Below are 21,513 nucleotides of genomic sequence, written 5' to 3'. Positions count from 1 at the left end.
AATTTCTTTCATATGAATCTCTTTCGAGCTTCATAAACCTTTAAAGATCTGGAAATATATCCCCTAAATTTTATACACTGTTTCAATTTCTATAAATCTTCCAACTGGTAATGGTAATTTTATTAAACTTTAAAGGTCCATGAATCTTTACTTTGAAGAATAAGATTTATTCATTTAGGAATAAGATTAATTCCAATTCATGAATCTCTATCTGCATTATCCAAAGCTAGATCAAAGAGTCATGACTAGTCTTGTGCCCTATGAATCTTTCGGCGAGAGTCATTCATATGAATCTTTCACCTAAGATTCATTCCGATGGATTCATGAATCTTTTGGGATTCGAATCGTCAAAGGTTTACGAATCTTTCAAAACCTTAACGAATCTTCATGAATCTTTCATGTATCTTTGACGAATCTCCTTGATTCTTTAATTGGCGTGGGTCATTCGTCAAAATAAAAAACAAGAGAGTCTCTCTCCCCATTTTTGCAAATCACTTTGAATCAGTTGAAGACACTTTGGGATTCATGAATCTCTAATTAAAAGATTCATGAATCTTTAAAATGCAAAAAATCTTTCACATTCATGAATCCGAATCTGAATTACTCAACTCTAGGCATGATCTTCTTGGGTACGCTGCAGCAGCGGGCATATTTATCTCATTTCCTTCTGGGAAATTATTCAACATACGCTTATAGTTATTCAATAAATACAGTGGGATTCAATAATAATAAAACTGTACCTTCTTTTCCTATTCTCTTCCTCGATTCAGCAACCACATCCAGCAACGTTCCACCGGTTGCGGCCGGGACGACGCAAGTGACGATCACCACCGCAACACCCACGGCCGACATGCTGATGCACGATCCGGACGACGACGAGCGGCGCAGCCGAAGCAACAGTCTGAACGGTGCCCGTGGCGCCTCCCTGCGACGAATCTCCGAGCACGATCGGCCCCTCTTCGAGGCGCTGCTGGCGGAAGAGCGGGGCGAACTGCCCCGGCGGCGGCACGCCTGTACCGGCCGCTTCCTCACCATGCACAAGCGCCGCAGGAAGAAGCTGCTGACGCGCAGCCTCGCCCTCGACCAGGCCATCCTGGACGATGTGCTGCACGGGCAGGTGCAGTGCATTCTCGATCGCGTGAACCACTGGCGCTTCAATGCGTTCACCCTGGAGACCGTTACCGGTGGTAGGTGGCCAGAGTCGGTTTTGTGCGCTGTTCGGTGTTTTAATTCCCCGTTGTGCGATTCTTTTACTCCTTCTCGCTCCAGGACGCTCACTGCCGGTGTTATGTGTTCATCTGTTCCACTGGTACGGCCTTCTGGACCACTTCAACCTAGACGTAGTTAGAGTATGGAAATTGTTTAGCTTAATCGAGGAAGGCTACCACAGCACGAACCCGTACCACAACTCGATCCACGCGACGGACGTGACGCAAGCGATGCACTGCTTCCTGCAGGAGAAGCGCATCCTGGAGAATTTGAGCCCGCTCGAGATCATGGCGTCGCTGATCGGCGCGGTGACGCACGATCTCGACCACCCGGGCGTCAACCAGCCGTTCCTGATAGCGACCTCCAACCACCTGGCGGCGCTGTACGAGAACACGTCGGTGCTGGAGAACCACCACTGGCGGTCGGCGATCGGGTGTCTGCTCGAGAGCGGCGTCGCCGAGCAGGTGCACGACATCCGGCCGGAGCTGGAGAAACAGATTAGCTCTCTAATACTGGCGACCGACATCACGCGGCAGCAGGAGTTCATCGGCAGGTTCCGCGACTACCTGAGCCGCGATGCGCTCGACATGCGCGACACCGCCCACCGCCACTTCATACTGCAGATTTCGCTCAAGTGCGCCGACATCTCGAACCCGTGCCGGCCGTGGGACATCAGCAAGAAGTGGAGCATGAAGGTGTGCGAGGAGTTCTTCCGGCAGGGTGATTACGAGCGTCAGCTGAACCTACCGGTGACGTCGCTGTGCGACCGCCAGACGACGACGGTGCCGAAGATCCAGACCGGGTTCTTCAAGTTCGTCGTCACGCCGCTGATGGACGAGTGGCACCGGTTTCTCCGGACCGATCTGTCCTACTCGATGATGCACCACCTGAAGTACAACCAGACGCAGTGGGAGAGCAAGCTGCAGGCGGAGATCAACGAGGAGACGCGCACCGAAATCTCCGACGCCGAGCTGCTCGACGACGAGGATATCGACGAGAACGGTGGCCACGGTGGTGACGACGACGAGTGCGACGCGGCGCTTCAGCTGGCCGACCTTTCCGACAGCTCGGAGGTGCTCCTCCCGGCCATGGCAATGTCGAAGCTCGGCCGCCGCAGCTCGCTGCAGGTTGCCGCTTCCAACCACGGGTTTGGCGGTAGGGCACGGAACGATCGGCGCCTGTCCGTACCGGCCACGCACTGCATCCCGAGGATAATTCTCCCGGCGAAGGAACCATCGTCGGGCAGTGGGCGGGGCGCGAGTGGCGGCGAATACAGCCTGCCGCACGAATCGATTCAGGAGAGTGACGAGCACCGGTTCGACAACGACTCCCTGTCGATCTTCTCCTCCGACAGCGACAGTCTTCACCGGGGAGCCCGTGGTTCCTCGACCGGAAGCACCGCCGACCGGGAGCGACCGCTGAGTGCCGAAAATCTCCTGCCCGACTGCAGCATCGCGTCGATGACGGACGGAGCGTGCGGGGATCGCATCAATCTCGTTATGCACGGCGCGGCCAGCATGGGCAACACGGCCAACCTGCTCTCGGTCGGTACCTCGAAGCATCTGATCCGGCAGCAAACGTTCCCACCGCTGCAGCCGTACGTCCGCACGCGCTACATGTCCTCGCAGGCGGAACTCGGCGCCTGCCCGGAGGCGCTGCTCGAGTCGTCGAGTAGCAACTCGAGCAGCAGCTTGACCGCGCGCGCCCACCACTCGGACACGGTGGCGGCGCTCGGCTCGGGGGTGGAATCTCGTGGACGCATCCTTTCGTCGGCCTCCCGGAAGGAGAGTGGCAAGCGGGAACAGCAGCGGGACGAGGCGACCGGTTCGTCGCAGGCGGACGCTGGTGCGAACGGTGGCAAAATCAAGGTGCCAAAGCTGTCCCTCGGCCAGAAGGAGAACCTCGATCCGGTGATGCTGAAGCGCAGTCTCAGCAGGCGGCGCGGGTCAGCCCCGGTGACCGTGGCATTACCACCGAAGCAATCGGCCACGGCAGGGTCGACCGGAGATTCCAGTACCGCCACGGCCGCCGGAACCGCCGGTGGCATCGCGGGTGAGCCGGCGAAATCGTTCGTCATCAAAACGTGCGATCTGATGCGTCGAGGATCGATGCCGGTCGATGTTCTTTTCCGTAAGTTGAACAATAGTAGTCGGATTGTAGAAAGAATAGTAGAAAGGATTTTCACTATTCATAACACGATATTTGTGTTGCTATGGAGTCCTTCGTCCGTTGTGATGAAGCGTTTTCCATTTTGCCAAGGATTTAGTTTTTCGTTCTTTGCTATCAGAGTAAGCTTGGGGTTGTTGCTATGCAGCCAATTGTTACTATTGTCGTTTCTACTCTCTAGCCAATCTAGTTCAATTTAACAAGTACGTATTATTGACACTCCTTAAAAGCTTTAAATTTTTCACCATAACTCTAGTAATTCCCCAATCTTAGTTGTCAATTCAGAAAAGAGAACGTTGCAGTTTTTTATCCATACTATTTCCTCCCATCTGCAGATACCAGAGATCTTCCAGCGCCACAGGGCACGACCGGGGGTAATGGCGGAAACAGCTCCGTCCACCCGGTTGCCACCCTGCCGAACAGCCTGATGGGACCACCGAGCAGCATCCAGCGCCGTGGATCGGTGCCCTGCGACAGCAGCAACGTGTCCCTGCGCAGCAGTTTCAGCATCAAGCGCCGCAGCACGAAAAAAGCGATCCGTCGACGGTCGTCCGGCGGGGCCGAAATCCTCAGTCCGATCCTCTCGGAAGACGCCGGTGCGGACGGTGGCAACGGAGGCGGTGGTTCCTCATCGTCTTCCGCCTGGTACCGGATCAAGCGCGATGCCAACTCGGGCCACCGGCGCAGCGATAACGAAAGTCTGCTGTCTCGGCGTCGTGGTTCCCTGCCGGTAGAGGTCCTCGCAATCGGTTACTCGGGTGAGTAGAGGAAAGACCCCACCCCGTAAAGCGAGGTGCTTAGATGCTAGCCATAATTTATCGACTCCTTAAGGATGCCATTTTGCGTCCGGCCAAAAACTCTTCCAAACCGGAAGTAGCTCGTAAAAATAATGTAACTCCCCATCCTGCGTGGTGCGGTGAAGGCCGCATAAAGAGGCACAAAAAGCGAAGCACAACATCCGACCGGTTCAAACCAGCACCACCACCGCCTCCTCGGTGGTCCCCGATTACCAATAATAAGTCTCGGCACCCGATTTCCATCTCCCCACCCTCGACCTCTTTCAGGACGTGTTCCGTAGGTTCCACCAGCGCTTCGACACTTTCCGGCACCGCTGCTCACCTGGGCCCTGGGTGATAAAGTTGTCGATTCACGGGCTTGATCATATCTTTTTATGGCCAGCCGGGGCTTTCTTCCCATCCGCCACCATATTTCTCCGTTCGGGGCTCCAAAAGAACGTACGCTGGTCGCGTCGTTCGCTCGGAAGGAAATCAGTATTCGCACCTTGGCAAATAATCCAATATCAAAACCTCAGCACTCCCCCCTTGCACCGCACCAGCACCAGGTTCGGTGCCCGGGTGGCCGGAAAAGTGAACGTACCGAAAGCAGCTGCTTTATTTCTTCGTGTACCTGTGTTTATTTTCGTTTTGCGTTTTTTCCAGACAACAGGATACGGCCCTACGAGAATCTGCTCCACCGTAGATTGTGCGATTGCGGGCACTGAGATTTTTACCAGTCGAGCTTTACCATTTTCCGTTCGTTCAACCGCCACCCTGCAAGGATAGGAAGGAAAATGGCTTTTTGGAGGGAATGTATGTGCGTGTGCCCTCACGGCCCCTGGCGGCTATCGGGGTACTACCCCAGTTTGCATGCCTGCTTATGTGTGTGTGTGTATATATTTACGGGCACCTGTTTACATGCTCATTGTGCGAATATGAATTGGGTGGTTGAATTTATTCCTTTCCGGCTGCTGGTCTGCCATTTTTCACGCTGAAGGAAGGGAAGAGTTTTCGCGTGCGCCCCGGGTGCAGTCGACCGAGGTGGAAAAATGTACGCGCACACAGCCCCCTTTGCCAAAGCCACTGTCTGAGCGAAACTCTTCTAATGCATGCAGACGAGCTGAACCTCCCCTCAACCTATCTATTGGTTCGGTTGTTCGATGGGAAAATGGAGGGAAAAAACGAAACGGAAAAATAATCCATAAAATCCTAACGCAGAAATATACGACCGCGGATAAGGTGTACGGCTTAGAGAAGAATGGAATTGGAGAATTCTCGCTACGCTAGCAAGGGGAACTAGGTTTTATGGTGCGCTCGGATCAGGACCATCGCAAGGATAGTGGATGATCCGAAGAGCTGTGGGCAAATGGAGTCATCATTCTTGTTTATGGGCATCTACCGGTGGAACGGTGTTACGGTTCCGACCATTGCCTTGCGTGACATTTTGCATAGGCATAAACCTATGCGTCAATCCGGGGTACACATTCACGGTTTGGCATTCTTCCACTATTCGTTTGGATTAGGATCCTAAATTGCTCTAGGTAAGGGTGGCCAGATTGATTTCTGGACACCTTTCCAACCCGATCTACATTTATTGTGATTATGTGTGTTTTTATTTTATTTTATTTCCAAGACTCATTTGCATAATTAGTATAATTTTATAACAGCTTGTATTTATTATTATTGTATGTACCTAAAAAAACATGACACAGAACTACCGCCCGATAAACGATAAAAAACGATATCCCATCTTATCCCATACCCAGTCGAAGCGGATTAAAGTTTACTGCCAGCAAAAGCACCCATCGCATATTTTCCGAAATCCGACCGTGCCGGGATGCCGGGAGGATTTGTTCGGGATTTGCAGCATCGGCAGGCGAACGCATCGTTCCGATGTCATTTGCAAATGGTATTTTCCATTTCAACTTCTTCCATTTTCCACCACGAGTTGGTCGAAACATTTCTCCCTTTTCATTCGTGTTTTCCAACTGAATCGGAAGAAAAAATCCCGTTGTACATTTTATCCTCCGTTTCCGTTGTTCCTCTGCTCGAAAACGCTAAACCGATTGACCCTCGATTAGTGTTCCCCACCACCCCCTCCCGTGTTTCACTTTCCCTCTCGCAGCTATGGCTGGGGATTTCCCATTAGTTTCGCATAAGCCCACGGGATCACCGGAGCCAATCGGGGACCAATTTTTCTCTCTCCCTCTCTCTCGATGGTAACCACTCAATCTACCTTTAGCCACCGTTCGTCTCCTGCGTGCACCTTCCGCGGGGGCTAGTGGTTTTCTCGATGTTCGCTTGATTTATCGCTTTCCACGTACTGTGTCTGTGCGGTCGGGCAGGGAAGGGGTTTCCAGTTGCACCTGCACTCAACGGTTCGGCCCAAAACGCTATCGAGCTCCAGGTCCGTTGGTGCACAAGTGCTCTACCAATAGCCAATAGAGTGAGTCTTTCGCTGGAGTGTTTCTCCAAACTCGCACAAACCAGCGTGTGCGGTGTGTGGAGTCCAATGTGAAGGATGTGCACATATTTTCTCGATATACCGGTGCAATTTCATATCTTTCCTCCGGGTGCACGTGCAATGCAGTACGGTTTAATTGTTGTACCACTCGTACCACCAGCTTATAGAGACGCCAGAACAGGAAAAACATTTTCCAGGGTTGTCGCAATGGTTTTCTTACCACACGGCTCGATTTGATAAAAGGAATATTTTAAATTATTGAAATAAATTTTTATTAATTTTTCCTGATGAAAAATGTGTTAAATCAAGCCGTTAAAGTTAATTTAAAAACCTTAAAAATGTATACTCGTTTTAAACTAACCAATTTGACTTCCCTGTACAATATCGGTCAGCTACGGCCGCAATACGTTGGGTAAAGGAAAAAAATAAATGGTTAAAAGCACACTCTAGTACAGAATTAAGTTGAAATGGTCCGCCGTACAGAAACGATTTGTCTATCGGTCGATTGTAAAAGATGGTATTCGTTCTAGTTATGTCCTAGCGCAAACATGGAGATGATAAATATTTTATAGACTCTTGCTAATTGGGTGGAGAACCGTCTAGCTTAGGAAAAAAAATGTGTTATTTGTATTTTCTATGCTTCAACTACACTTTATTTAACTAGCGGTAAAAGAGCTAGCGTTTCTTCAAACTTTGAAGGATGACAAATATGACAAAACATTTGAATACTAAACAAAACTACTTCTTAGTTGCAATAAAACACTAACGAATTTTCTTTTTTTCTTCCGCTTACGATTTAGGAACCCTGCGCCACTAGAGCCAATTCGAATTTGTGTTTGTCCGCATCCATTCCATCAACGGCCGGGTACCGAAATGGCAGACCCCGTAAGAAAGACCAAACTCCCAGCTTCAGCGAGAACGGGCCAAAGGGCTCGCCCTTTGTGGAGAAAAAATTATGCCTCCCAACCGTACGGCAGCAACTGTTGTGGAAAGATGATGTCCAGAGTGAGGAGAAGGAGAAAAACTAAACCCCTTTTGCTCATTGCCCTACCACCGATGCTTCCCGCCTATGTTTGAATGTAATAAACGGAACTGAACAAAAAATTAATTTAAAAACGGCAACAAAACTAAGCGCACTCGCAAAATGATGCGGCGATGGTGCAAACAAAAAAAAAACACACAAACAAAAATACACGAAAAACAGGTGTGAATGAAAGACCTTTTATTGTAGTGCGTTTGCGCTAGTAACAAAACACCGTAGATTACAATTGAGAGTGGGAGAGAGCTAAACATCGGAAAATGAAAGATATCGTATAAAATATTAAAAAAACATCCAACCGTTGATAAGTGTGCATTGGTGTTGTAGCATGTAGTGTTAGGAGGGAGAAGTAAATCTAAAACAACACAACACAATAACACACAAACAAAGACACAGTGGTAGAGGAGTAGGAAAATATGTCCCTCTAGTTAGAAAGAAACGGTGCTTAAAACATGATGAACCCGAAGGAAACTGGCACCACTAGCGACTAGCGCAAATTACGGGGTGCATTACATTATTATTATTATTACTTTTATGATTATATAGGTGGCTATAGGCTAGACGAACGAAAGGCGGACGATCCACGGATGTGGTTTTAGTTTGAAGAACAAAGAAAAAAACACACACACAGAACTATACATACAAACTTCGCGAGTAAGTGCCATCTCGCGAGGCGAAATCATTCGATTTGGAGGGCGCAAACCCAATTGGAGAGCTTATTATAAAAAGAAAAATCTTTAACACGATAGAAAACAAACAAACAAACAAGAAAAACCAAAGGCGCGCGCGTAGCACATCAACCCCATCCGACCACCGTCGTACCACTTTCATCCACTTTAGCTACTTATATACAACTGGATCTTTGCGGAGAACTTTTCGGAGCAACAAAAAAAATAAGCAACCGACAACCTTTCATACCCGGAACCGGATTTCCGGATTAGGAACAATATTTATAGTACACCGCACAAGGTGGCAAAAGTAGTGCGCTATTGCCAACCTATCCCTTCCTACCTGCGCTGGACCGGACGTTTTTTGGGATGCGGGGGAGATACGGAAGGGAATCGAATACTAACACCCAAGCACTTTCGCTTTATGTTATCTTTTCCATTAAAGTCAGGAACTGGTTTTCCTCTTTAATTTTGTTTTTGTTTTAATTTTAGTTTTCACCCATTTTACATTTAATCCACTGTCTGCCTTCGCACTCTCCATACGCGAGCATTGTCAAGCGTGCGCCAAACGGAGCGAAGTGACGATATGAATTACAACACCGATACACGAGAACACACAACATACACGCAGTGGAATGGATGGAAAGGAAACTTTAAATGCAAACCTTTAAATATAGTATGGCATTGTGGCACATCTTGGTGCACGCAAAAAAAAACAAAGGGAAGCAAAAAGATGATGTTAAAAATGGTAGGAATTTGAAATCTGGCTGGTTCCAGTCGAAGCAGTCGCGAACGCTGCGGAAAGTAGAAGAAGTAAGGAGATGCTCAGTTGCCGATGGTAATATAGGCTAAACAAAAAATGCACCTAAATCGTATACAACATAAACCCAAACACACAGACACACACATACAAATACAACTGGAGCACGTGTATGTATATGAAGCAAGAAGCAAAATAGTTAAAATATGACAAACAACAAATAACCATGTACGGAAGAGTAGGTGGACGAGAGAAAGCCATTGGGACAAATTTCGGTACGATGTGTTGTTTGCTGTGAATGAACCGAAAACCTAAATAAATCAAAAATAATCCAGTGAAATAGAAATGAGTAGCCCGTTTATTTCGGCGCCACCCGCATGCAACTAGTTAAATAATCGAGCATACATAGAACAAGAAAGGGGAAAAAACATAGCAGGCGACAACAGTTCGAAAAAACGAGGTTATACGCGCTGTCGCAAACTAGATAGCAATCACGGAACATTATTTATTGTTTTAATTCGATAAGGTAAATATTATGAAAAACTTTACTAGATTAAATATCATACTTTCTCTGCGAATTATAATGCAACATCTTTGGTGCACGATGGCTATGTGAAAAATGCCACACCGTACGATCAAAGGTTTTTGTTCTACATTTAGGGATTATGAAATTAAAAAGTTAACACTTACTAAAAAAGCAACACACATTTATAAAACTTTTTCTTTTCAATACTATGGCTCTTGAGTTGTTTGCTGGTTTGACCGAAGTTAGCCTGTGTTGAATTGCAAAAGAGATAACCCTCATTTCAGTCACTCAATGAATTATTGAGGCTGTTTGTGGTAGGGACTTTGGTTTTTTTTTTCTCGAGCAAATAGGCATCGTCGTTAGAATCAATAAAACAAAATCATGTTTGTAGTTTACAAGAGAAACGAAAACAAAATATCAAAATGTATTCCCAACCCGATTTGTGCGCCGTTCATAGAGAAAAAAAGACAAGCAGAATGACATAAACAAGAATAATATACACGTAAATGATCGAACGATAACTGGAGAAAGATATCCTCGTAAAGGAACAAGCCGTTTTCGAAAAAACTTTTTACCAATCTCCTTCCACACGGTAACGGTACTGGTAGGTTCGATCTGGTATCGACCGCCGTACAGAAAATGGTTTTTTTTTTTACTTTCGAACAATTTTAAAATCCTCCTACAAAACAAACTTGTAGCAGAAGCTGTTTTTGTTTTCTATCTCCTCCCGGACATAAGTGTGAAAAATTCTTCAACAATCTACACCAGGACAATGTCCAAACTTCCGGCGAACGGTTGGCAAAGGGAGACCTTCTTTTTATCGTTATCGGTACAGAAACTGAATGAATGGACACTAGAAATTGCAAACAGAGCCGCCGAAAGCAGCAGAAGAGAATAGAAAGTAAGCAGCAATAGTTGAAATTGTAGCAAAACTTCGGTAGAACCTTACATGGGCAAAAGCAAAAGAGAAAACTGATCGTAACCGAATTTCAATCGCAACATACGCTACACGTCAAATGTAGGACGTGTTTACGAGTGTAAAAGTCCACCGTGTAGAACGTAAACGCGTGAAACTGTGAAGCCGTTCGGTGTTTGATCGGCAGTTGAAAAGATACTGAATCAGTGTATTATCATCGTTCGGTGTTTGCAAACTGCATAGAAAGCCCACCCGGATTGGAAAACCATTGCCGTCTACACTCCTCGAATATCGCAACCATGAACCGAAAGGCAGTCAAAACTTGAATGTTCCACACATCACACCCACATCGTACCGTGCTCGACTCCGGTAGTTTCCGGTAGTGGCACTTAGCAGACGTTAAATAAAAATTCAACTCAATCAACTGAAGATATCCTTTCCCAATAAAAGGAAGTGGGTGAAATGTAGCAAATAGAAAATGTAAGAAACAATGCTAAATAAAAAAAAACTGGAACAACATTGAAAAAGCAGAAAAGTGAGACAAGAAAATTGCAGAATATAAAAAAAACGAACAAATCAAAATGTAAAACCACAACCCAGAATGTAGCAAAGCAGCATTACCTACTTATATCGACGTTCAAACCAATCAATATGGTAGGACTTTTCGAGTACCACTCTACACGCAATTGCTATGATTATTTAAATCACTATTTGAAACACATTTGAAAGGACTTTTACTACTACAGCTACTTCTATGACGACTGTTACTACAGGAAAAACTAAATAATTGGAGCAAATGTGCATTTGTTTAAGTGAACACACAGATGCGAAACACTATTACAATGACATTGAAAGACAAATCGGTGAAATAAAATAAGTGAACAGTAAACATTACAAAAGTGATGAAAAAATAATAAAAAACTACAACTCATAGTCCACGTAGATTAACCATTATCTGAAAACCAAACCGCTGGAAACGAAGCAGGGAGTAATCTATTCATGAAGAAAGAAATTTTTGCGTGAATCGATGTTGTAAAGAAGAGAACAAAAACACAAATGAATCCCCATTTCACTCTAGGTTGAAGAGAATGTGCCCCTAGGTTTTATTTTGAATAGTGTTTAACCGTTTTTTTTTTTTCTTCTGTTTACTCCTCTTTTGATTGTTCGAACGTCCTTCCAAAATGATCAACTAAGTTATTTAACAGATATATCAGATTCCCGCTGTGTAATGGAGTATTGTTAAATTAAATATCCTAATCCTTGCTTAGTTTTGTCAGCAAATGTTTTGGCCATGCCGTCGACCATATTGTGCGGGAAACAAAACTAAGGACCAATTCTTCACTACTCTTATACTACCTACTTACCCTACTGTATAAACGTAGCTCGACATTTAACCGAAATGCTGAAACACTGAAACACATGTCTCACAACAGAAAGTCGGCAAACGTCTCAGCTCATTTAGTCACAAAATGTAACCTTTTCAAAATAAGCTCATGAACAGGAGAAAGTTTATTCTTTAATCACATGCCTTTGATTCTATTTGTTTCTGACGCATGACAAGTCCAATCTATATTATAAGTGTTAGAACAGAAACAAAAAAAACTTTTATTTGGTATCAATCATTTAAATAACATGCAAATGGTAGATTTTTTTTCATTCTTACTCGTAAAAGCAACTACGGTCGGTTACAAAACAGAACTAGAATTAAATACAACCAACCATAGATTCATTCAAAACGCAAGCTATGAACTCTGCTGGAAAAGCCAATCCTAAATTATGATGAAATATATTAAAACCAATCAAAATACACGAAAAATTGAAGCTACGCAGCTAACGCAAATGAGTAGCAAAGATAAGAATATTTTCATTTTATTTACATTTGCAAAATTAACACAATTGTTTTAGTTTCAAGTCGAGTTAGAAATATGTAACAGGTTAAAATAACCCCACAACAGAAGAAGGAAACACTAAGCGAATGGGTTAAAAATGGCTTAACTCATGCAAGTAAACTTGACAGATGTCTTTCCAACACCTTCATGAACGAATCAAATATAATCGAGTCTTGCGTAAAACGATTAGTGTTTGTTTTTGAAAGGAAAAAAATATAGAAGTAGTGAAAAATGCGAATTCGACAAGAGTGCGATAAATTGAAAATTAAGTTTGAATAAAACCAAGAGCGAAAGTTACGCCAAATAGGACTGACATATTGAAATAAGATTTAAAAAAACATAAACATGTTAGGAGATGATAACAGACAAACAATCATATCTCTTACATTATCTTCTTCGCTAAAGCTAAGCATGAGTATGACCTCCATTCATGGGTTTTGTTTATCATCTAGAGTTGAAGTAATATAAGAACCTACCCGTCTACGCTCGTTCACCATCACACAACATCACATGTAGAAGAAACTAGCTCAAAGGTGAAACATAAATTTCGAACAAATGCCAGCAGGTTCTGGCAAACGGTAGACTTTTTTGTTCCTTGGCGTTACACTTTTAGATCGAACAAATTCGTGGGTAATCTTACACATTTATTATTTCGACAAAACGAAACAAAAAATTCAACTGTCCTTCCAACAGCGTTAAGCAGGTCAACAGCAAGCAACTAGTTAAAGTTTAAATCAAAACAAAATTGTGAGAAAGATTTGTGAGAGAGTGCTATAAGAAACTAGGCATGTATAACGATTCTCGGAAAATTGGTAGCTCTTGAAATGAAAGTTATACACAAATAAGTATTCCAGCGTAAGAAACAACGTTCTTCAAGCACAGCCCCACAAACTAACAAATTCTATGTCGATCCCGCTGAATCTGAATGCCCCATGGATGTTGTAGCTCTAAACGATAAAGAAAATAAGGTAGAACAGAACAAAGGTTTTGTGCAAAATATCGACAAAGGAAACCAAAAACTAAACAAGAACTATCTGAAATAAAAGTAAAGGCAAAGAAGCATGAACATGAAAAGACATGATAAAAAAATGAACGTATGAACAAACGGTGTCACATTGGTAGCAAAAAGGGAAAAAATCATAAAGGACTCAATCAAAACCGAAAGAAAACTTAAAAATTAAAAGCAAGCAAGTAAACGGTATGAGCTGTACTGAACATTAAGTGTAAACTATATGCTGCTGTTGAAGTAACTGTTACCATGAGACATCCCATGTTAGTTATGGGAAGAGACGACATTTGGCGGCAACAAAAGTTGCCCAAACTGAGGAAATGTGGAATTAGAAATAGAAAACAAAAAATAATCGACGTGAAGTAAAACGGTGAGTGCAGATGGTTTGTGTGTGTGTGAAGGAACGAGTGAATATCAACAAAATTCATGATAATAAAAATAAGTGAATGAAATAGTAATAAAGAATATTTCAAAAACAATACAAAAAACCCACACGTCAGCCCAAAATCTAAATCCGAAACTTATGGAAAACATCAATTTTATCAATAGAAAGAAAATTTTATGGATTAGTATCAAATACTCACCCAATGGCAAACAGTGTAGTTTGATGAAAGGTGATGTACAACATGTGTGTATTCATTAGTTTATTTCTTCACTTCTCATATATTTTCATAATGTATGTATACAGATTTCTTGTTATTTTGTATTGATTGATTTTGTTTTTGTTACACAATAATATTTTTTACAACGTTTTGGTAAGAAAGATAGAAAAAACGAGGTGCATCCCTGTTCACGGTTGATATATCATGTTGTTTTAATTTAATTTGGTTGTCGTTGTAGTAATTTTAATTGATTTGTGTGTAGAATAGATCAAACACATGTAGAAATAAGTTTTTTTTTCCTACAACAAAAATCCTTTCTGAAAAACAGTACTAGCCTTCGCATCAACAAATCCGTTGTTTGTTTTTATTTTTAAAAATTATAATAACATCACGTAGATTTTAAAAGTAAGTAGTAAAATACCTCTATTATCAACTTTATGCATTGTTGTATCAGTCGTTCCTCCGTACACTAGCTTGTAATCTGTTATACTAAGCGTTCAGGAACAAATTAAATTTACTTCTTTGCTAAAACAATCACACTACACACACCCACCACAAAATGCCACATAGCTACCCGCAAGCGTTAATTCGTACGATTAAAATTGAAACGTATTTCTCTATATGGCATGGTGATAAAAAAAAACAAGACGGAAATACTAGCACGTGTTTAAAAACATTAAGTAAACCTATCTAAAAAATTCAATCGTTCGTCGCTTGTGCAAGTAGATGGAATTAGTTAATAGGAAACCAACGGTAGCGTTCCAACCCGACTCATTTAACTAATGTTAATGCTGACCCCGGACGGACCAGCATGGCTTAAGTAAATTATAACAATAACAAATTCGCTTAATAATTCACAACAATCGCATCCGACAAGAAACGGGTAACCAAACATAAATGCACAACGGTCGGCCAATTGGAATGTTTATCGTTCCCGACGTTTCAGAATATCGAACAGCACGTCCTGCGCATCGTTCTCGCCCGGATCACTGTCCTCCGATAGGTAGTTACGGTTTTCGACCACCAAATGGTCGGAATCGTCCGCATCACGCGCCTCGTTGACCAGCAGCGGTCGGTACTGGCCGCTCTTGAAACGTGTTACACCATTGCCGAACTTTAGGGTACCGGTTTTTCCATCATCGTCCTCCTCGTCCCGGTCTTCCTGGTAACCGATGGCTTTGTCGACCGAAGCCAATGAGCCAAGTTTGGAGTTTTCCTCGCGATACGTTAAAAATTTGTGCACCACGTGGCAACAAATGCCACCGAGACACATCACCAAACCGAGTACGTTCACGGTACTAAGATGTTCATCGTTCAGCTTAACAGCGAGCACCAGTTGACAAATTTCCTAAATGAAACAAAATATTAATAAATACATCAGATAATTTTTAATAAAAATGTTCGTTGAAATAAATGTCATCCATGCTACTTTGCATGAGCGCTCCTCATTCTTGCACTTCCCGTCAAAAACGCCATCTGTCACCAGAGACAGCTTGTTTGACAAACGATTGCCCAAAGCTGAAGCAAACGGAATATTGTTGGCGCACTAGCTCTACTAAAACTTGTTTTTACATTCATTCGTCGGAAAAACGATACCGACAAGATGCAAAGTAACGTAAAGAACATTTTCGATAGCTTCAACGATTATCTCGTGAAGGAACAGGAGCTACGCACGGTATGTACAGATTGTTTACGCACAACATTTTATCGGCACGTCGTAGCCGGCTACGCTTGGTTGTGGCGCATGTTGACTAACTAATTGTTCGCCTGAATGGTATGTTTTCCCGTAGGAAATACGCGATATCGTGCGAGATATCGACCAGGCGGCTAAGGAGGCTGCGATCGCACTGCAAGTTATTCACAGCAGCATTTCCGACGTGTCGGCCGCTTGTGCTACCGCCAGGGAACGCTTCGACACATGCCGCACCGGGTACAAGAAGCTGGCAGAATTAATCCCGGTGGGACAGTACTACCGCTACCATGATCACTGGCATTTTATGACGCAGCGAATTGTGTTCCTTATCGCGCTCACCATCTACCTGGAGAAAGGCTTCCTCGTCACTCGGGAAACAGCGGCTGAGGTTCTTGGACGTGAGTATTGATTCAGTATTCAATTTCTACCCGATAGAGGAACGTTATTTAATAGCAATTGTTTCGACTTTTTCCAGTTCATGTTGATCAAAAGGATGGCTTCCATTTGGATATCGAGGACTATTTAGTGGGTGTTTTGCAACTTGCGTCGGAACTGGTAAGATTATCAATGCCAAACCCGTGCCTTGCCATTGTGTCGCATCTCTAATGTTTCATTATTATTCCAGAGCCGCTATGCAGTCAACTCTGTCATCTTGGGAGATTATGAGAAACCCCTGACGATTTCCAAGTTCGTAGCCGATCTTAATTCAGGATTTCGACTGCTCAATCTTAAAAATGATTCCTTGCGAAAACGCTTCGACGCGCTAAAGTACGACGTCAAAAAGATTGAAGAAATCGTGTACGACATAAGCATCCGGGGACTGCGTGCAGAACCAGCGCCAGCTCCTCCAGCTGTCCAGGAGGCTACAGAAGCACCAAAATAGTGCGGAAAATTTTTTTTTTCATTCGTAGGCTTAAGATTCATTCTCCATTTCCACTTTGAGAGAACAAAGGTCAATGCGAAATAAAGATTCCCTACTTCTGGTAAAATGCACGTCATTTCTCGTCTTCGACCATTTGATATGAACAGTACCTGATACAGTCAGAAATTGCCTTACCTTAAAAATTCCTGCAACGGACAGGGTCAAACTGGAGGTGTTCGTGAGAACCATAAACTCGCTCACTTCCATCGCGAATGCTATGAAAGCACCGAAGGAAATCTTCAGCCACATATCCACGACAACGCTCTGGGCCATCGTCTGCACCACATAGTATCCTTCGACTAGCTTTTGTCCTGTGAACGAACCAAACATCGTTTTTCATCTCCAGCGCAATAGCATAAACAACGTAAGACAAATGCCTACCCTCGAATCCGATGGTAAAGGGCAGCACCGAAAGAATCATCCAGGGTTGCATATGAAATATCATATCGATCGGATTGTGCAACCCAAGCTTTGACTTCTGCATGATGAGCTGTGCAAACGTCCAGCGGATGCCACTCGATAGCGACGCAAACAAAAGGAAGGAAAACCCAAGCGCATCGAATTGGGTCGATTTGTATGTGAACATAAAGAGACCTCCGGAAATCATGATCACGATAGCGCCCAGAGACCAGCTCTGTGAAGGAAAAAAGAATACATTATACATTCACTGAGCAACACATCACACAGCTGCATTGCCGTACCTTTTTTTCCAGCTTAAGCAATATAGCAAATATCAAAATAAAGACTATGGTAGTAGATTTGGTCATTGTGTATCTGCAATATGAAAACAGAAAGATGTTAGAAACCATTCTTCGAAACGATGCAAAATATCTCTACTTACAGTGATATTTTTACCAACTCGAGTCCCCAGTTGGAAAAACTGATATCGATGCCACTGGCCAAACCAGTGGGCAGTATTTTCCTCACCGACGTTCGCCAGTCGAGCAGGATTCGTGGCTTTTTCGTTACGCAACGCAGCACGAAGCGTACCAACGCCGAAAGCATCAGCTTAATTACCAAATGGTAAAGTACCACAAACAGTGGTAGTTTAAATTGCTGCAGCAAGTTGCGCTGGTAGAACGTCAACCCGATCGACATGGCAAAGTAGCAAACAATCAGCACCAGCGTGACAATGATCCGGTTGGCAAATCCGTTTTTACGTTGTCCATCTGCATAGGACTTTCCGCTCCCACCGGTCGTCGCCACGATGTACTGATTGTGGTGCCCGTAACTATTACTTTGGTGGTACTGGTTGTGGTTGTGATTGTGCAAAGCGTCCTGCTGCAGGTGGTCCACGGCTCGCCTGTTCGCCGCAAGCTCAATTTCTTCACCGGTGCCAGCTTCGTGGTCCGTCGTTTGCTTAACCCGTTCATACTTGATGTTGACCATGCTTACTGAATGGCTCGCCAAAGGCCTACTGCTCGTCCGAAGGCGGTGAAACTTCGACAGATGCTATTCGTGTGGTAAAATGGCACGATAAGTAACGATTGTTTTTTTTTTTTCACCTGACACATGTACGGTAGCTCAATACTGCGTTAATAGAAGGAATGCATCAAACGGCATGTTCGTTGAAGCAGATTTCTAATCATTCTGCAAATCACTAGTGACTCCTTTTCCAGCACTGCTCCTTTCGTTGTAGCAACGTTCCTATGGAAACAAACAGAAATCAACTGTTAGTAGAGGCATGCAAGTCCAAGTTGCCACGTTTCGTCATTTGTAATACCGAAACATATTGAACATAAGCTTCTGAAGTTCCAGTTCAGATAAAAGGTAACATATGGTAGTTCCGTAAGACTAACTCTGGAGTGCCAAACCGGAAATACCAAACGATATAATCAAAGGGGTTGGTCCATTAAACCCGCTAAAAATCCTTATCGCGCTGCTCTTATCAAAGGCATTAAGGCGGACGATTTAATTACCCACCTAGAGCCCACGAATACACCGTGCAACACTTTTTTCCACAAACAAACGCAATTACAGTTACATCGCAAAACTGACCTTAAGCTGTACAATATCACACCTTTGTGTAAATTCACTGCTGTTTCGGCGGCATTCAAATTTGTTTTTCGGGTCTCGATGTTTTTGTTTGTCCCGATGAAACCTGTGTGCCGTACACTTTCGTTTTCAAGCAACAATTTTTCACATTTCTCACGGTAGCAGCTGGAGAATGCGCTTCTGAGGAGCAGGATTTGTTTATTGGTTCAAGCAAGGAGAAAAGAGAAACCCCTTCTACCGTGCGTGGTAAATTACCTGCAGCAAAATTACCAGCGCGGCGCTGGTTCTGTGCGCTGACGTTTGACACGGCGACATACGGCACTGTTTTGATGTCAGTTTTTACATCAACAAGATTGCACCTGGCGGAACGTGGAGGAAATCGGATTCGCCTACAGATTTTTGTATGAAAAGACAGAAATATTTACACGGAGCGTATATTTAGCAGAATGCATTGCGTTAATTCTTATATTTCTGGTGTTCCAGTATCACAGTCTTCACAAGAGGGCGTCTCTTCTTTGCTGAACTTATCTTCTTTTTCTGGGCCGTTGGGTCGAAAGAATTGTTCCGTTTTGAACACCGGCACCGGCTCATATACCCCATTGGCATTACGATTCGTTAGCTTTTCCGTTTGCTTTGGCTTGCCGAAAATATTGAGCGATTTCAACAGCACGTTTATCGTTTTGTCCGGTATGTCCAATTCCTCTTCGGCGATCTGGACCTGCTTCTCTACCGCATCCAGGTTCCGGCCGACGAGCCCAACGAACTGTTCTAGTTTATCAATACGATCACAAAGGCTGTTTAGTTCCGGCTGAAGCGCCAGCATTTGTGGTACATTCTGGGTCAATGCCAAGGCCGATTCTGCCTTCACGAGCTCCAGTAGGTTTTCAAACTCTTCCAATCGCAGCATCATTCGATCAATGCCTACCGTGATGGGTTTAAGCTGGGTGAGAAAAGAAAACAGCCAATTGGAAAAAGCAGCCTAAAGATTTGTTTGTGCTTACTTACCTCCTGGTCCAAATTAGACGCTTTAAAATAGCCGGAATAGTCATTTGCTAATTCCTCAGCCATTTTAGCAATAGACTGATTTTACAAACAGTGCAATCACCGAAATATCAATACAAACGCTGACAAGAATGACAGCTTACGTGTTCCAGGAGGGCCCATTTTCCAAAGGCTTAAAAAAAATATAAACAAGATCCTCGAGATCTTCCGCAGTGGATGCATGCACCCTAATATGAAAGAAAATTTTATTATGAAATGAAATGCACGAAACGGAAGGAATCATTTTATGATTGCTTTGACTGTGTCGCCTCTCGTTGCAGGGCGCGCTGCTTGGCCTTCTCATAGAGGGGCATCAACTCTCCATTCTGTGCAAGTACCTTTAACAACTCCACGATAAACGGAAGATAGTTGTGTTTGCGGCGAACGTTTTCCACCTTGTATCGCTTACGTTTGGCCCCCTCCTCTTCGACCAGCATCTTCAGCCGCGTGATTTCTTCCTGCTTCAGATCAGTCTCCATCTCGTTGTCGTCCGATTTCATCAGTTCATCGATCTGTCGTTGGTAGATCATCTGACGGTCCGACACTAGTGCCATGAGATTGAAATGGATCTCTCCTTCGGTGTACTTTTGCATACGCTTTTCGATGATGGGTCGGACCACCTTCAGCCAATCCTGTCCCGACCCGACAGGACCGAGATCGATTGGACCTTCCTTCAATCCGTCCAGCTCGTACAGCCTTCCATCGATAGGTACGTAGCCGACAAAGTGAAACACATCCTCGTCCTTCTTGGCATTCTTATTGTCTAACTCGAACAGGGTCTGTCGAGCGAATGAATTATGAACGGTACGGATTTGGCCAGCGTTGCTGAGGGCTAGTCCTTTGTTGTACGCGTCGAACGATGTGACAAAGTCCTTGAAATCGGTGAGCGTGGATCCGAGCTGAATATCCGAGTGTGCCGCGTTCAGCAAGATGCTCAAAATCGCCTGTGTAGCGCACGCATTGTTGATAACCTGTTTGGCGAAAAATATTTTCTCCAGCCGACTATCCTGCACAATTGATCCAGCTGGTTCATCATCTTTGACCCACTTGAACAAAAATATCAGCCCATGGATTGGTCTGCAAATAAGAGTGTTACAAGGAATGTAAAAAAAAAGTGCCGGCAAAACATCCCCCACCCCAGATACCTACTCCAGATCTTTGAAGTTCCCTTCTTCCAAACTCCATAGCTCCTCCACTTGAACACCTTCGACGCCTGAAGAAGAGCACAGTAAAAGGGTAGAATTTACATGTTTAATATCAGAAATGTGTTTCTTTACACAACTGCTTACCAAACTCCTTTATCAACTCAGTGAATACACCGGGATCGCTTTCGATCAGACACCATTCCCCAGCACTGTCTGCCATTATGTTGCGATTTGTGGAGTATCTCGGTTCGTATTAGCAGGAGCTCTAGCTTCTCGAAAACGAAAACTGGATCAAATGTTCCTTAAACAATGCGGCTATATGCGGCAGGAATAATAAATTCACGAACAAGTGTATACAGAACCAAACTTTCGCCGCTTTTGCAACGCAATCTGATTCGTCAGTTTTTTGACACACGAACGCCACTGGAAGCCCAAGGTTTGTAGTGCACGATGGAACTACCATAAACTGTGGCTTCTTTTTAAAGCGTTGTTCAACAACAAGGCGGCAATTTAACAATAGTTTTGTAAAATAACTGTATGTTTATCTAGTTGCTGATATTTTGAATGTGTTAGTTGTGCATTCTTGTTTATTTTTTATTCAAACATTTCTCATTGGAAAGTTGTGTCGTACACAACCCTGACCAATGATGGCGTCACTGACAGCTGGAAGTCAAAAGCCTTCGATCGCTGCCA

At 44.1% G+C, this 21,513-nt stretch overlaps 5 protein-coding genes across 7 annotated transcripts in view; 2 read left to right on the top strand and 3 right to left on the bottom strand.

Moving 5' to 3' along the window:
• Positions 1–8,615, top strand: part of LOC131266464 (uncharacterized) — a 97,855-nt gene extending 89,240 nt beyond the window's left edge. For both annotated transcript variants that reach the window (XM_058269007.1, XM_058269006.1), the window contains 4 exons: positions 771–1,187; positions 1,270–3,339; positions 3,711–4,133; positions 7,416–8,615. In XM_058269007.1, the coding sequence (XP_058124990.1) occupies positions 771–1,187; positions 1,270–3,339; positions 3,711–4,133; positions 7,416–7,432 (2,927 nt within the window). In that variant the 3' untranslated portion in view covers positions 7,433–8,615. The remainder of the gene's footprint in view (positions 1–770; positions 1,188–1,269; positions 3,340–3,710; positions 4,134–7,415) is intronic.
• Positions 8,616–14,355: 5,740 nt separating this feature from the next.
• Positions 14,356–18,884, bottom strand: LOC131267060 (solute carrier family 35 member C2). 2 transcript variants are annotated; one of them, XM_058269814.1, is made up of 6 exons: positions 18,638–18,884; positions 17,481–18,286; positions 17,341–17,413; positions 17,021–17,273; positions 16,775–16,950; positions 14,356–15,372 (listed from the first exon to the last, which is right to left on the bottom strand). In XM_058269814.1, the coding sequence occupies exons 2-6, from the start codon at positions 18,026–18,028 to the stop codon at positions 14,950–14,952; spliced, it is 1,473 nt and encodes a 490-aa protein (XP_058125797.1). In that variant the 5' UTR covers positions 18,029–18,286; positions 18,638–18,884; the 3' UTR covers positions 14,356–14,949. The 2 variants fall into 2 exon arrangements, with proteins under 2 accessions (XP_058125797.1, XP_058125798.1); XM_058269815.1 differs by having other exon boundaries at positions 18,660–18,884.
• Positions 15,543–16,710, top strand: LOC131267062 (translin). Its single transcript, XM_058269816.1, has 4 exons — positions 15,543–15,699; positions 15,815–16,115; positions 16,193–16,272; positions 16,343–16,710. Exons 1-4 carry the CDS (start codon positions 15,628–15,630, stop codon positions 16,598–16,600), a joined length of 711 nt encoding a protein of 236 aa, XP_058125799.1. The 5' UTR covers positions 15,543–15,627; the 3' UTR covers positions 16,601–16,710.
• Positions 18,885–19,060: 176 nt separating the features above from the next.
• On the bottom strand, positions 19,061–19,751 carry LOC131264157 (biogenesis of lysosome-related organelles complex 1 subunit 4). Its single transcript, XM_058266446.1, has 2 exons — positions 19,640–19,751; positions 19,061–19,574 (listed from the first exon to the last, which is right to left on the bottom strand). The coding sequence occupies exons 1-2, from the start codon at positions 19,700–19,702 to the stop codon at positions 19,098–19,100; spliced, it is 540 nt and encodes a 179-aa protein (XP_058122429.1). The 5' UTR covers positions 19,703–19,751; the 3' UTR covers positions 19,061–19,097.
• A 90-nt stretch (positions 19,752–19,841) lies between these two features.
• On the bottom strand, positions 19,842–21,214 carry LOC131262788 (ubiquitin carboxyl-terminal hydrolase isozyme L5). Its single transcript, XM_058264862.1, has 3 exons — positions 20,965–21,214; positions 20,825–20,888; positions 19,842–20,752 (listed from the first exon to the last, which is right to left on the bottom strand). Exons 1-3 carry the CDS (start codon positions 21,038–21,040, stop codon positions 19,921–19,923), a joined length of 972 nt encoding a protein of 323 aa, XP_058120845.1. The 5' UTR covers positions 21,041–21,214; the 3' UTR covers positions 19,842–19,920.
• Between the last annotated feature and the right edge of the window lie 299 nt (positions 21,215–21,513).

This window comes from Anopheles coustani, chromosome 2 (genome assembly GCF_943734705.1).
Source record: "Anopheles coustani chromosome 2, idAnoCousDA_361_x.2, whole genome shotgun sequence".
Taxonomy (NCBI): domain Eukaryota; kingdom Metazoa; phylum Arthropoda; class Insecta; order Diptera; family Culicidae; genus Anopheles; species Anopheles coustani.
Note: the sequence above shows the minus strand (reverse complement) of the source record. Positions and strands in the feature narration are given on the sequence as shown.

Coding starts and splice junctions, on each gene's coding strand:
- LOC131267060 (XM_058269814.1), bottom strand. CDS start 18,028: ATGGTCAACATCAAGTATGAACGGGTTAAGCAAACGACGGACCACGAA. Junction 16,951..17,020: donor CTTTACCATCGGATTCGAGG/GTAGGCATTTGT, acceptor GTTCGTTCACAG/GACAAAAGCTAGTCGAAGGA. Junction 15,373..16,774: donor CCGTTGCAGGAATTTTTAAG/GTAAGGCAATTT, acceptor TGTTTCATTTAG/GAAATTTGTCAACTGGTGCT.
- LOC131264157 (XM_058266446.1), bottom strand. CDS start 19,702: ATGGCTGAGGAATTAGCAAATGACTATTCCGGCTATTTTAAAGCGTCT. Junction 19,575..19,639: donor CGTCTAATTTGGACCAGGAG/GTAAGTAAGCAC, acceptor TTTCTCACCCAG/CTTAAACCCATCACGGTAGG.
- LOC131262788 (XM_058264862.1), bottom strand. CDS start 21,040: ATGGCAGACAGTGCTGGGGAATGGTGTCTGATCGAAAGCGATCCCGGT. Junction 20,889..20,964: donor TGAGTTGATAAAGGAGTTTG/GTAAGCAGTTGT, acceptor GCTCTTCTTCAG/GCGTCGAAGGTGTTCAAGTG. Junction 20,753..20,824: donor GGGAACTTCAAAGATCTGGA/GTAGGTATCTGG, acceptor TCTTATTTGCAG/ACCAATCCATGGGCTGATAT.
- LOC131267062 (XM_058269816.1), top strand. CDS start 15,628: ATGCAAAGTAACGTAAAGAACATTTTCGATAGCTTCAACGATTATCTC. Junction 16,116..16,192: donor AGCGGCTGAGGTTCTTGGAC/GTGAGTATTGAT, acceptor GACTTTTTCCAG/TTCATGTTGATCAAAAGGAT. Junction 16,273..16,342: donor TGCAACTTGCGTCGGAACTG/GTAAGATTATCA, acceptor TTATTATTCCAG/AGCCGCTATGCAGTCAACTC.